The 12025-nt window shown below is 39.1% G+C and overlaps 1 protein-coding gene across 1 annotated transcript; it reads left to right on the plus strand.

The window, feature by feature from the left end:
* The first annotated feature begins 9463 nt into the window (after positions 1–9463).
* Positions 9464–10210, plus strand: LOC145806948 (uncharacterized). Its single transcript, XM_082904818.1, has one exon. It carries the CDS (start codon positions 9464–9466, stop codon positions 10208–10210), a length of 747 nt encoding a protein of 248 aa, XP_082760944.1.
* Positions 10211–12025: the final 1815 nt, after the last annotated feature.

Below are 12025 nucleotides of genomic sequence, written 5' to 3' on the forward strand. Positions count from 1 at the left end.
CGTCCCGGTGTTCACACCACTTTTTCTCCTCTCGCATAAGACGTGTTAGGATTGATCCCTTCGATTAAAAACCTTCAGTTGCGTCCCAGTGTTCACACTACCTTTTCTCCTCCTGCGTAAGACGCGTTAGGATTGATCCCTTCGGTTAAAAACATTTGGGTGCATCCTGGTGTTCACACCACCTTTTCTCCTCTTGCGTGAGATGCATTAGGATTGATTGCTTCAGTTAAAAATATTCGGGTGCGTCCCGGTGGTCACATCGCCTTTTCTCCTCTCGCGTGAGACACGTTAGGATTGATCCCTTCGGTTAAAAACATTCAGGTGCGTCCTGGTGTTCACACCGCCTTTTCTCCTCTCGCATGAGATGCGTTAGGATTGATCCCTTCGGTTAAAAACATTTGGGTGTGTCTCGGTGTTCACACCACCTTTTCTCCTCTCGCATGAGACGAGTTAGGATTGATCCCTTCGGGTGCATCCTGGTGTTCACACCACATTTTCTCCTCTCGTATGAGACGCATTAGGATTGATTGCTTCAGTTAAAAACATTTGGGTGCATCCCAGTGTTCACACCACCTTTTCTCCTCTCCCGTGAGACGCGTTAGGATTGATCCTAACATTTGGGTGCGTCCCGGTGTTCACACCACCTTTTCTCCTCTCGCGTGAGACACGTTAGGATTGATCCCTTCGGTTAAAAACACTCGGGTGCGTCTCAGTGTTCCCACCACCTTTTCTCCTCTCGCGTGAGACGCGTTAGGATTGATCCCTTCGGTAAAAAATATTCGGGTACGTCCCGGTGTTCACACCACCTTTTCTCCTCTCGCGTGAGACGCGTTAGGATTGATCCCTTCAGTTAAAAACATTCGAGTGCGTCTCGGTGTTCACACTACCTTTTCTCTTCTCACGTGAGACGCGTTAGGATTGATCCCTTCGGTTAAAAACATTCAGGTGCGTCCCGGTGTTCACACCACCTTTTCACGTGAGACGCGTTAGGATTGATTGCTTCGGTTAAAAATATTCAGGTGCGTCCTGGTGTTCACACCACCTTTTCTTCTCTCGCGTGAGATACGTTAGGATTGATTGTTTCGATTAAAAACATTCGGTCACGTCCCGGTGTTTACACCACATTGCCTTCTATCGCATGAGACGCATTAAGATTGATTGCTTTGGTTAAAAACATTCGGGTGTATCCTGGTGTTTACACCACCTTTGCTCTTATCGCGTGAGACGCGTTAGGATTTTTTGCCCCGGCTAAAAAATATTTGGGTGCACTTGGTGTTTACACCGTCCTCTTTCTCCTTACGTGTGGAACGCGTTAGGATCTCAGCTGAAACCTGGGGTGCTCCCAACGGTTATGTCACTCTTCGTCTTTCCTGCGTGTCGTGTAGTTGAGCTTTAATTTTTTCACATCCTTTTTGCATGAAATGTGGTTTGGTTTGGCTCGTGATTCTCACGCGTGGCCTATTCATTTACTTACCTCTTTTCATGATTGGAATTGTTGTGCCTTATTTCAGTTTGTTTAACTGTAGCATTTTCTTTGCATTACATTTGCATTTAAAATGTTTAATTGCACAGCCTCATTGCATGATCATAAGTTATGTTCTTGTATCATGCATATCATTTGCATTTTTCCCCAGAACTACGCTGCTTTGATTCCTTACAAAGGGATACGTAGGCAGCCAACGGGCGCAGCCATTTAATTTATGTCTTGCTTTCTTGTCCAAGTCATGCGGTTTTGTCAAAATGGATCGTCTCTGGGCTTTGACATTCACTCACGTCATTTTATGACTTCGAGCTCTGTCAAAGAGGGAAAATTGTAGACAGCCCATTTTTGACCGCCCGCAAGACTCAGACGCTTGGTTTCATGCACTCAATGATGAAAGTTGAATTATGAATTCGCAGCAATTCAGAATCAGTCAGGCTTCTGAAATAACCTCACATCTTCAACATTTACCTTGTTTGAACCCTTGGGTTTCATTTTTGGACCATTTCTCACCCTGAGCTGAGTTTGAACCAAAAAAACAGGGGAGGCCATCAAGGCCCGGCCATGCATCAGTGATGGCTAGCCGTGGCTATGATTAACCGGCCGGCCTTTGATGGCGATAAACACTGTTCTGGGCGAGAGGCCGCTAGCTGTCCATTTTTGAAGATATTTATCACCTTTTGAGCTCGAATTCTATAAAACTGAAGCTCTGGGATTGTTTTGAGGGTTGAACAAAATTCAAGAAGAGATATATACACCTTGAGAGCCCTTGACTCCTCCTTCTTCCATTACAAGTTATCTTTGAGCTAACCTAGCTTGTTTACACCACTTATATACACCATATACAACCTTGTCTTACCATCCTAAAGCCTTGGTTGATCTTGAGGAAGTGTAATTCAAGCTTGAGAATACATTGAAACCAAGTTTGAAACATCAAACAAAAGCTTACTTCTTGAAAAGTATAAGCTTGTTTTCTCTTCTCTTGCCTTCATTTCTATCTTTTACTTCATTATTCTTGTTGTTTTGGTTGGTTTTGAGATTGTTTGAAGTGTTGGAGTTAGGTTTAAAGAGTTACCAAAAGGGTAGAGAGAGTTTGCTCTTTCTACACCTTTATTCATAACTCAAACCTTCTCCTTTTCACTCTTTCCCTTTGGTATTTACACTGATTTTTAGAGGTTTGAAAAGGCTAAAAACCATGTTTTCAAGTTTCAAAAATGAAGGGGTTAGCCACCCCTCCTTATCTTTGTTTACAAGCTTTAATTCTCATCTTTATTGTCTAGCTTTTGAACCCCTTTTCATGCATATTTTACCTCTGATTTTCATGTATTTAGGGCTGTTTTGAGGCTGTCTAGGTCTTTTCAATTGGTTTATGCCTTGTCTAATACACTTGTGGTCTTGTTAAGTTAGCATATTTCTTGTTTGTTATGCTTTCTTTGTTCATTTTCCATGTTTGGAGCCTAAGTTGATTAATCAATCAATCATTCCATATCTTTCATTCATGAGAATGGTTTCAACCGATTGAGGTTGTTCAATGCATGTGAAGGAGACCTACATTTAATGGCTTAATCTTTTCAGAGATTCATCATCAACGGTATAGTCTCCTTCTTATGTTTTAGAAGGACCTCTTGTTTGACATCACTTCTCATTTAGAGGACTTTAACATCACATTTGGACAAATGGACTAATGAATGGCAATGACTAAAACAATTGGTTTAAAACTTGGACCAACACACTTAAAGAACATGGCTTTAATAGCTTGAACTTAGCCGGACGTTATGCCAAGTTTTTTGAGTCAAAGCTCATCAAGCATCAATTCATGGTGTTTTTGATGTCCTTGAAGAGTCTCAACTACCTTTTTTGAGTTCATTCCATGACAAAAGGGATGGGTGGTCCATTTGCATCACATTTATTGATTTTTGGTCCAAAATGATATCCGAGATCATCAAGCGATCATATTGCCCATTGATGGTTTTGGAGCCAATCCCAACCTTCTCTTGAGGCTTTCCCATGACAGAGAAGGAAGGAAGGACAAACAGAGCTTGAAAATGCTCTATCTATGCTGATTTCACCTTAGAGCATAGAAACAGAGTTTTGCACCAAACCAATGCACGAACGGCCCTCTGTAGGCCCAGCTGGCCATCAATAATGGACGGCTGGCCCTTGGTGTGTGGCCAGCAGTGCAATTTTATAGAAGCAGAGGCAGTGACTGAAGGTGAAATAGAGGCGGTTTGGGCAGATAGAGTAGCTTTCAGGCGATGCACATGCAACCTCCATCCATCTTCCTTGGTGCTCATATCGAATATGTTTGATCGTTTAATTGTTCCATTAGTTTAATGAATTGTGTTGTAATATTTAATTAGTCTAATTAGTTGTAGCTAATTAGTTGATGTTGTAATAATAATTAGTTAATGTTGTAATAATTAATTAGCTTAGCCTAGTTAATTTCTTGATTAATTAGCTTAGATAGTTAGTTAATTATTCTTTCATGTGTTGTAATTAGTTAATTAGCTTAATTAGCTTAGCTTAGCTTAGTTAGTTAGCTTTATTCATTCGGGCTCTTCTTCGTGAGAGCGTGTTGTAATAATGTGTATGTCTTCCAACCTCACGTCTTTCTCCCTTTTATTTATCCGCTTTTGATGGTTAGATTATGGACAAGTTTCAATTAGCATACCTTATGCTTTATGCTTGCATCCATTCATTCGTATTGCATGCACTAAGGCTCGGCGCATCATTCAAACTGCATTGTCATTTCAATAATTCTTTAAATGCGTGCTTAGACCGCATGTTATTTACATCGATCCATATGTCATATTAGTAGCCAAGCCTATTAATTGCATTCTTCGCATGTGTTGCATTAGTCATCTTGTATAGTTAGGAATCATGCATATTTTTCTAACTCATATCTTCTTAGCTTGGAGTACTAGGTGAGTTTTTAGCGCTTTAGCATACTTGCATGAGTGTGAGTGATTGCCATGACCAGCATGCTTACCATAAGGCTAAATGCTTATTTGATAAACTGTTTGAATGCCTGTGGATGAAGGCTTGTTGCTTGAATTGGAACGATTCAACAATTGTACATTTAAGCCCACTATGTCTAGTGGCAAATTCACAGTTTTAAGCCCACTTTGCTAAGTGGCAAATTCACAAACTTTAAGCCCACTTGAGGTGGTAAAATCAATCCCTTTTCACAAAACGAACATGAAATTGAATTGTTCCAATTTGAGGAAACTAGCTATACTTGCTTATGTGCATCACAGAGTAATGCTAGCTTAATAACTGGAATAGGAATACATAATGTTGATAAAAATCATATCATGATTAGTAGAAGCTTATCTTTGATCGGGCAAGCGAGGGTGCTCAATTCATGACCTTCCCCTCTCATATCCAAGTTCCCGAGCCGAGGCAACTTTGATGATGACGGGCACGTGGCCTTTGGCACGAGTCATGGGTTTCCTAAATTTTCTCAAAATAAATATTTAGGTGGCGACTCTTTATCTGGCAAAGTAGTCCAATTTTGGCATTTTTGATTCAAAATCGATTTTTCAAAAGATTTGCCGTATTTGGACTCTTTGGTGTTTATCAATTTCACATTGCACTTGTGAAATTAGATTCAGAACCGCTGGAGTCCGAACTGTAGGGCTCTCTTTCAAACTTCCGAAAGAGGGCGCGAAAAAGTCGAGCTACACCCTTGTGGTTTGGGCTAGGTGCGGTTTACCCCCCTAACATTTGAAAATCACCATATAATCCCCATGTGGTTTATGGATTAAAGTGCGCACTAACTTCTGTTAACAGAATATATGAATTGACTATTATACCCTCTTCTTTTTCCTATTCAAAATTAAACCTATACATACATATATATATATATATATACTCAGTTGTTCTTTCTATATTTGTAAACCTTTTGTCCACATAGCCCATTCTTCCTCAACAACCACTACCCAATCACAACTTTCCAACAATTTAAACACAAATTCACACTGATTGTAAATTTTGTTTTGTATTATTTTTTTTATTTAGAGCTTTTATTTACTATGGTTGCCAACCTTCACCCAGTGCAACCCATTCCCACCCAACAACCACCATCCAATCACAGCTTTTTAGTGATCTTGCACCTATTAATTGTAATATTTATTTATTTTATTTTGATTTAGAGCCTTTGTTCGATTAGTGATGTAGCTGATAATTCAACTAAATGAATTTTATTGTGATAGTTAAACAAATATACATAGATTTATTTCTTGGTTCTCTCTCGACTTTCTTTCTTCACTCTCTAGACTCTGTTTTTGTTAGTATTTTTCATAACACCCAGTTTAACTAATCTTTGCTATAAAAAAAAAGAAGCTATATGTGTGAGTATATATATTTATATATATATATATATATGCATAATTGCAATCGATTTAACACCCATTTTAACCCATAATATAATTATTATCATAATTAAATTATAATTACTTTTATAAAGTGGAGAGAGAAACGACTATGGTGGGAGATGCGTTTCTATAGCAAACAAAAGTAACAACTCACATTCAATATTGTGAGGCCATTTTATAACCAATAGTTATATTTATATGAGTTGAATGGTTATTGCGATGTTTTCCAGCAAGTATAGGAGGTGTTGATGGATATGTAGAAATGGAGTAGATATAGAATAGAAGAGAGAGAAAAAATAATGGCATTTTTTTTATAAATTTGAAGTTGTATAAGGGGAATTTTCGCCTTCTAAATGAACCTACTCTCCACATAGGCAAGTGGTTCTCAGATTCCGTTACATTAGATAGAAAAGCTAACAGTGCCACTTTAGTCCATGAACTATATAGGGATTATGTGGTGATTCCAAATGTCAAGGGGTAAACCGCAATCTACCCAAACCACAGGGAGGTAAAGTGAAGTTTGTCCTATTTTGTGACACCTTAATTGTTTAATTAATTTTAAAAAAAAAGTAAATAAATAAAAAGCAAAACAAAATACTAGGAAAGCATTTAAATGACGTGTGCTAAAATGTAATCTAATTACGATGGTTTAATTATGTTAGAATTTGGGTCCAAGGATAAAAAAAATAACTATTGAAACTTATCTGTTTGAAGGATAAGTTCATATCTCAGGGATAAGTTCCCTTCTAGAGCATCATAATGGCCATAGCTTAGAGAGGCAACGTGTCACCCTAGAACGTCCTGAGCAAGTATGGAGGCTTAGTATAAAAGGGAAGAGTTGCTGTGAATAGGAGAACAAGGGGGGGGGAAAAAAACGCAACCATGGGGAGAGAGTCAGCTCGCGGTGAACGGGTGCACAATTAGGAATTACCATTTAAGTGAGTTATACAATACCTTGAGCTACCATAATATGTTTTATATATGTCTTGAGTTATCATAATATATTTTACGAATGTTTTGAGTTACCACAAATTTATTTTATATAATTTATAATTTATGATTATGTTAATGTGTCAATTACGTGGATCATTTTCTAAACTCTATTTGCTTAAATTGAAACTTATGGATATGTTTGTTTAAATTTTAAAAAAAAAAATATTTGACAATGATTTTGTAAACATTTGTTTTGAATAAGTATCACCATGGAGGTCCCATGCCTTGGGGACTTAAATAATTATTGGCCCTCTGAATTGTCACTTTAGTGACTCTCTGACAGTCCCATGCCTTGGGGGACTTAAATAACATTTGGCCCTCTGATTAGTAACTTCGTGACCCTCTGTCTATCATGGATCCATTGACCCTCTGTTCTGTTCTGTACCGTAGTTATAATTGTTTTGTTTATATGATCTTGTGTTATGTCTGTTATTAAAAATAATTTATTTGAACCAAAATATTCATCGTTTAGCGTAAATAATTATCCATTATGATTTTATACCCACATGATCTCAGTATAATATTTCTCACTCTGACATGTGCTTATACTGTTAAAACCCCTTTCAGGTGAAGAAATTTAAAGAATGATGGTTTTATCATGTGGATCAGAACCTCAAATTTAATATGGATATCATTTTTTTTTTCTTGTAATCATTATCTGACTGATGTTACGTCGTTACACAAATAATAATTTCTATGTACGCTACAGATATTTATCTACATCTTTTATTTTAATCCGCTACATTATTTAATTTAATTACTTGGAATTAATCTAAGAAATTTTAGAATTTGCTAGTTGCGAATCCAGCCTTGGTCACTGGGATGGGTCGTGACAAAAGTGGTATCAGAGCAATGGTTAAAAAAAAAAAAAAACCATTCAATTAGAAGACACGCATACCATTAGAAAAAACAAGATAAAATTTTTTTAAAAAAAATCTTACCTTAGTCCTTATAGTGATAAGTCTTTTCTTAGTTCTATAGCTAAGTTGGGCATCCTGTGGTGTAGGCAATGTCAGAACTTAACTTTTGCGACTCTTTTTGGTATGGGCCTGATCCCCTAGACATTGAAGGGAATTTTTGAAAACAACAGTTACGTTCCAAACTTACCAGAGGAAATAGGCAATTCAGAAGCAATAGTTAGGCAGGCAAACTCGACTCGCAACCGACTTATGGGCGGACTAGTATACTTAAGGGTCATCCCCACAGAAGTAGACACACAGTGGTGGAGGGTTGACACTATGAGTACCTTAGACAGGTTTTTAGGACCTACACGGGTAGCAGGCATGGCCCCCAGTCAGGCATATCCTCGCTATTTAGTGGCACCTTTACCTTCAGAGTTTATGACTCGATGAGGAAATGCCTTCTTAAGTGATCACATTCAAGCAAGAGTCCATCCCCCTCAAAACCTAATTGGTACTCAGACGATTGAATTTTGTGACATTATGATATATGTGGAGGTGCCTGTGCTTATCACAGGACGACAACTGTGGGGTTACGAGGCATGCATCCCCATTTACCAAGTGAAGGTGGTATGGCGATTCTTTGGCCTCGAGCAAAGCAGATGGGAGCTTGAGCATCACATGCAACCGCAATACCCATGGCTATTTTCAACCTAAGATCCTGGTAACAAAATCCTTTCTTTTGTTGTTTTTGTGTTTTTTTTTTTTTCCTTTTCCTTGTGTTTGGTGTCCAAGTGAGCTGACCGTGACCTAGTTCTAACCCGTTTTGTCATGGAGGGTTAGGCACTAAAATTGACATAACTACAAGTGATGTACCAACATCATTATATATTACCCACCCAAAAAAAAAGAAAAAACATCATTATATATAAATAAGACCGGTGTTTTGTGAATAATGTATATATTGTCTATGTTTTGTAGATTATGTGAATATGTTTTAATTTAGGTAATTAATAGAAATCATGCACCACGTTTATTAAAATTGTTTTATAGCTATGGCTAACAATGGAAATGGTACCGGATCATCATCCAATGGAGCCGATCCAATGGAGAGGATTGTGGAGAGAGCTATTACTAGTTTCTTGCAAGCCTTGCAGAATAATGGGTCACCAAAACATTGAGAAGGGACAACAACGATTAAACAGTTTCAAGACCTGAACCCTTCCATGTTCACAGGAGGTTCAAACCCATTGCTGGCTGAAGCTTGGGTTAAAGAAATGGAGAAGATTTTTCATGCCCTACCCTGCACAGAAGAACATAAAGTATCCTTCGCCACTTTCATTTTCAAGGAAGATGCGCAGGAATGGTGGCTCCTCACCTTAGAAAAGGAAAAGATCGTGACTTGGGCAAGATTCCTAGAGGTGTTCTATGAAAAGTATTTTCCCGAATCACTACGGGAGCAGAAGGCATCCGAGTTCCTACATTTGAAGCAAGGAACAATGTCGGTGGCGGAATACGAAAGTAAGTCCACACAACTAACATGATTTGCACCACATGTTGTTCCGACAGAAACCCGAAAAGCAAGGAAATTCGAAGCAGGATTAGATGTGGAAGTCAAAGAGAGGTTTGAGGTTCTGAAACTACCAACCTATGTAGAGGTGGTGGATCGAGCATATATCACCAAAAAATGAATTAAAACCGCACGTTCAAGTGGAATGGGTCAAAAGAATCGGTTTTGGGAACCAGTCGGAGGAGCAAGGGCAACCCCACCAAAGAAAGTAAATCCTGGATCTACTAGCTCAACTGGTTTAGCCAACCAAAGTTTTACTATTCCCAGTGGTAGCACCATTCCGAATTGTCCGAGTTGCGGAAAGGCTCATAGGGGGCAGTGTTATCGGGCAATAGGAGCAAGTTGTAGATGTGGCCAAGTTGGCCATGTGATGAAAGACTGCCGAAAATTCATGAACTCTGTGATGGGTACCTCTGAATTAGTTCAGAAACCAGGAATCGCCACAAGAGGAAAGAAGGAACAGAAGCGCCAAGGGAGAGCTTTTGTGTTAGTACCTGGAAATTCCAATGCTACGGAGAGCGTTATGACAGATACACTTTCTGTCTGTGGCCACTTAGCTCATGTCCTCTTTGACTCTAGTTCCACTCATTCTTTTGTTGCACCACACTTTGTTTCCAAGTTAACATTAACACCTGAACTATTGGGATATGCATTATCTGTGGCTTTTCCATCTGGTGTCTCCACGCATAGTACAAAGGTATACAAGTCCTGTGTTATATCCCTAAAAGATGAAACCTTGTATGTAGATCTAATTCCACTCCACATTAGTGACTTCAACATAATCTTAGGAATGGATTGGCTTGCTGCCAACCATGCCTCTATTGATTGTACGACCAAAAAGGTCTTTCTTCGGTTACCCGACCAATACGAGCTGGTCTTCAAAGGAACTTGAATTTCTATCCCTCCGTATTTGATATCCTCCGAGATAGGCCAACGACTTTTGAGAAAAGGTTGTGGTGGTTGTATTTGTTATGTGGTCAACGCTCAACAAATAGACCCAACACTCGATTCAATACCAGTCGTTCGAGAATTTCCTGACGTTTTCCCTAAAGACTTTCCTGGTACCTTAGTTGATTAAAAAATTAAAATCACCATCGACACTCAACCTAATACACAACCGATCTCCAAAACCCCTTACCGCATGTTGTTAGCGAAATTGAAAGAACTAAAAACCTAACTCCAGGAACTCCTGGACAAAGGCTTCATTCGACCAAGTACCTCACCATGTGGAGCTCCAGTACCATTTATAAAGAAAAAGGATGGCACGATGAGGTTATGCATCGATTACCGGGTGCTGAACAAAGTCACCATCAAGAATCGATAACCCTTGCCAAGAATCGATGACTTGTTTGATCAACTTCAAGCCGCCCAAGTATTCTCCAAAATCGACTTGTATTCCGGCTATCATCAGCTAAAAGTCAAAACAGAAAGCATCGAGAAGGCGGCCTTCAGAACACGTTATAGGCACTACGAGTTTCTTGTCATGCTATTTGGCGTCACAAATACTACAGCGGCCTTCATGGACCTTATCAACTAAGTGTTCAAACCACATCTTGATGAGTTCGTCATCGTCTTCATTGACGACATTCTCATATACTCCAAGTTACCAGAAGAACATAAGCGACACTTACGAACAGTGTTATAAACACTACATGATCACAAACTTTATGCCAAGTTGAAGAAATGTGAATTCTGGATCACTAGTCTACACTTCCTTGGTCACGTCATTAATATGAATGGCATCCCGGTTGATCCCCAAATAGTTACAGCAATCGTGGATTGGCCACGACCTACTAACGCATCTGAGATTCGAAACTTCTTGGGTCTAGCTGACTATTACCGATGCTTCGTTCAAGATTTCTTGAAGATAGCATCACCCTTGACCCAGCTAACTCAGAAGAACACACCCTTTGAATGGACTGACAAGCAGGAATGTTGCTTCTAGGAGTTGAAAAATAGGCTTGTGACAGCTCCTATATTGGCACTCCTCACATGAACTGATGGGTTCGTAATTTATAGCGATGCCTCATATAATGGTTTGGGTTTTGTTCTTATGCAGAATGGGAAAGTCATTGCATATGCCTCACAACAACTAAAGACTCAAGAAGAAAAACTAACTGACTCACGATCTAGAATTGGTTGCAGTAATCTTCGTCCTTAAGATCTAGCATCATTATCTCTACGGTGCAACCTATGAGATTTATACAGATCACAAGAGTCGTAAATATCTGTTTACGCAGAAAGAACTAAATATGCGACAACGTCGATGGCTAGAATTTATGAAGGACTATGATATAAAGATCCATCACCATCTGGGAAAGCTAACGTGGTAGTAGATGTATTAAGTCGAAGACTACCAGAAGTTTGGCATGTATCCTCGTCCCCCGCAAGATGAATAGATTGCTCGCCAACGTAATCGTGGAACCCACATTGATTGAAGAAATTAAAACACGCCAATGTGAAGACAAACTTTTGAAGAAAAAGTACGAGGAGCAGACAACTACTCCTAATCTTGACTTCACTATAAGCATTGGGGTGCTAAAATTTTGAAATCGAATTTGCGTACTCGACATACCAGAGCACAAGACGAAAATATTGGTGGAGGCTCATAGCTCGAGGTTTACAGTCTACCCTGGCAACACCAAGATGTATCACAATCTGAGAGAACACTACTGGTGGACAGGAATGAAAAAAGACATAGCAAGCC

This window comes from Camellia sinensis, chromosome 14, assembly GCF_055761805.1.
Source record: "Camellia sinensis isolate YWXY chromosome 14, ASM5576180v1, whole genome shotgun sequence".
NCBI lineage: Eukaryota > Viridiplantae > Streptophyta > Magnoliopsida > Ericales > Theaceae > Camellia > Camellia sinensis.

Excerpts from the sequence above, each read along its gene's own strand:
- LOC145806948 (XM_082904818.1), top strand. The coding sequence starts at position 9,464 with ATGGGTCAAAAGAATCGGTTTTGGGAACCAGTCGGAGGAGCAAGGGCA.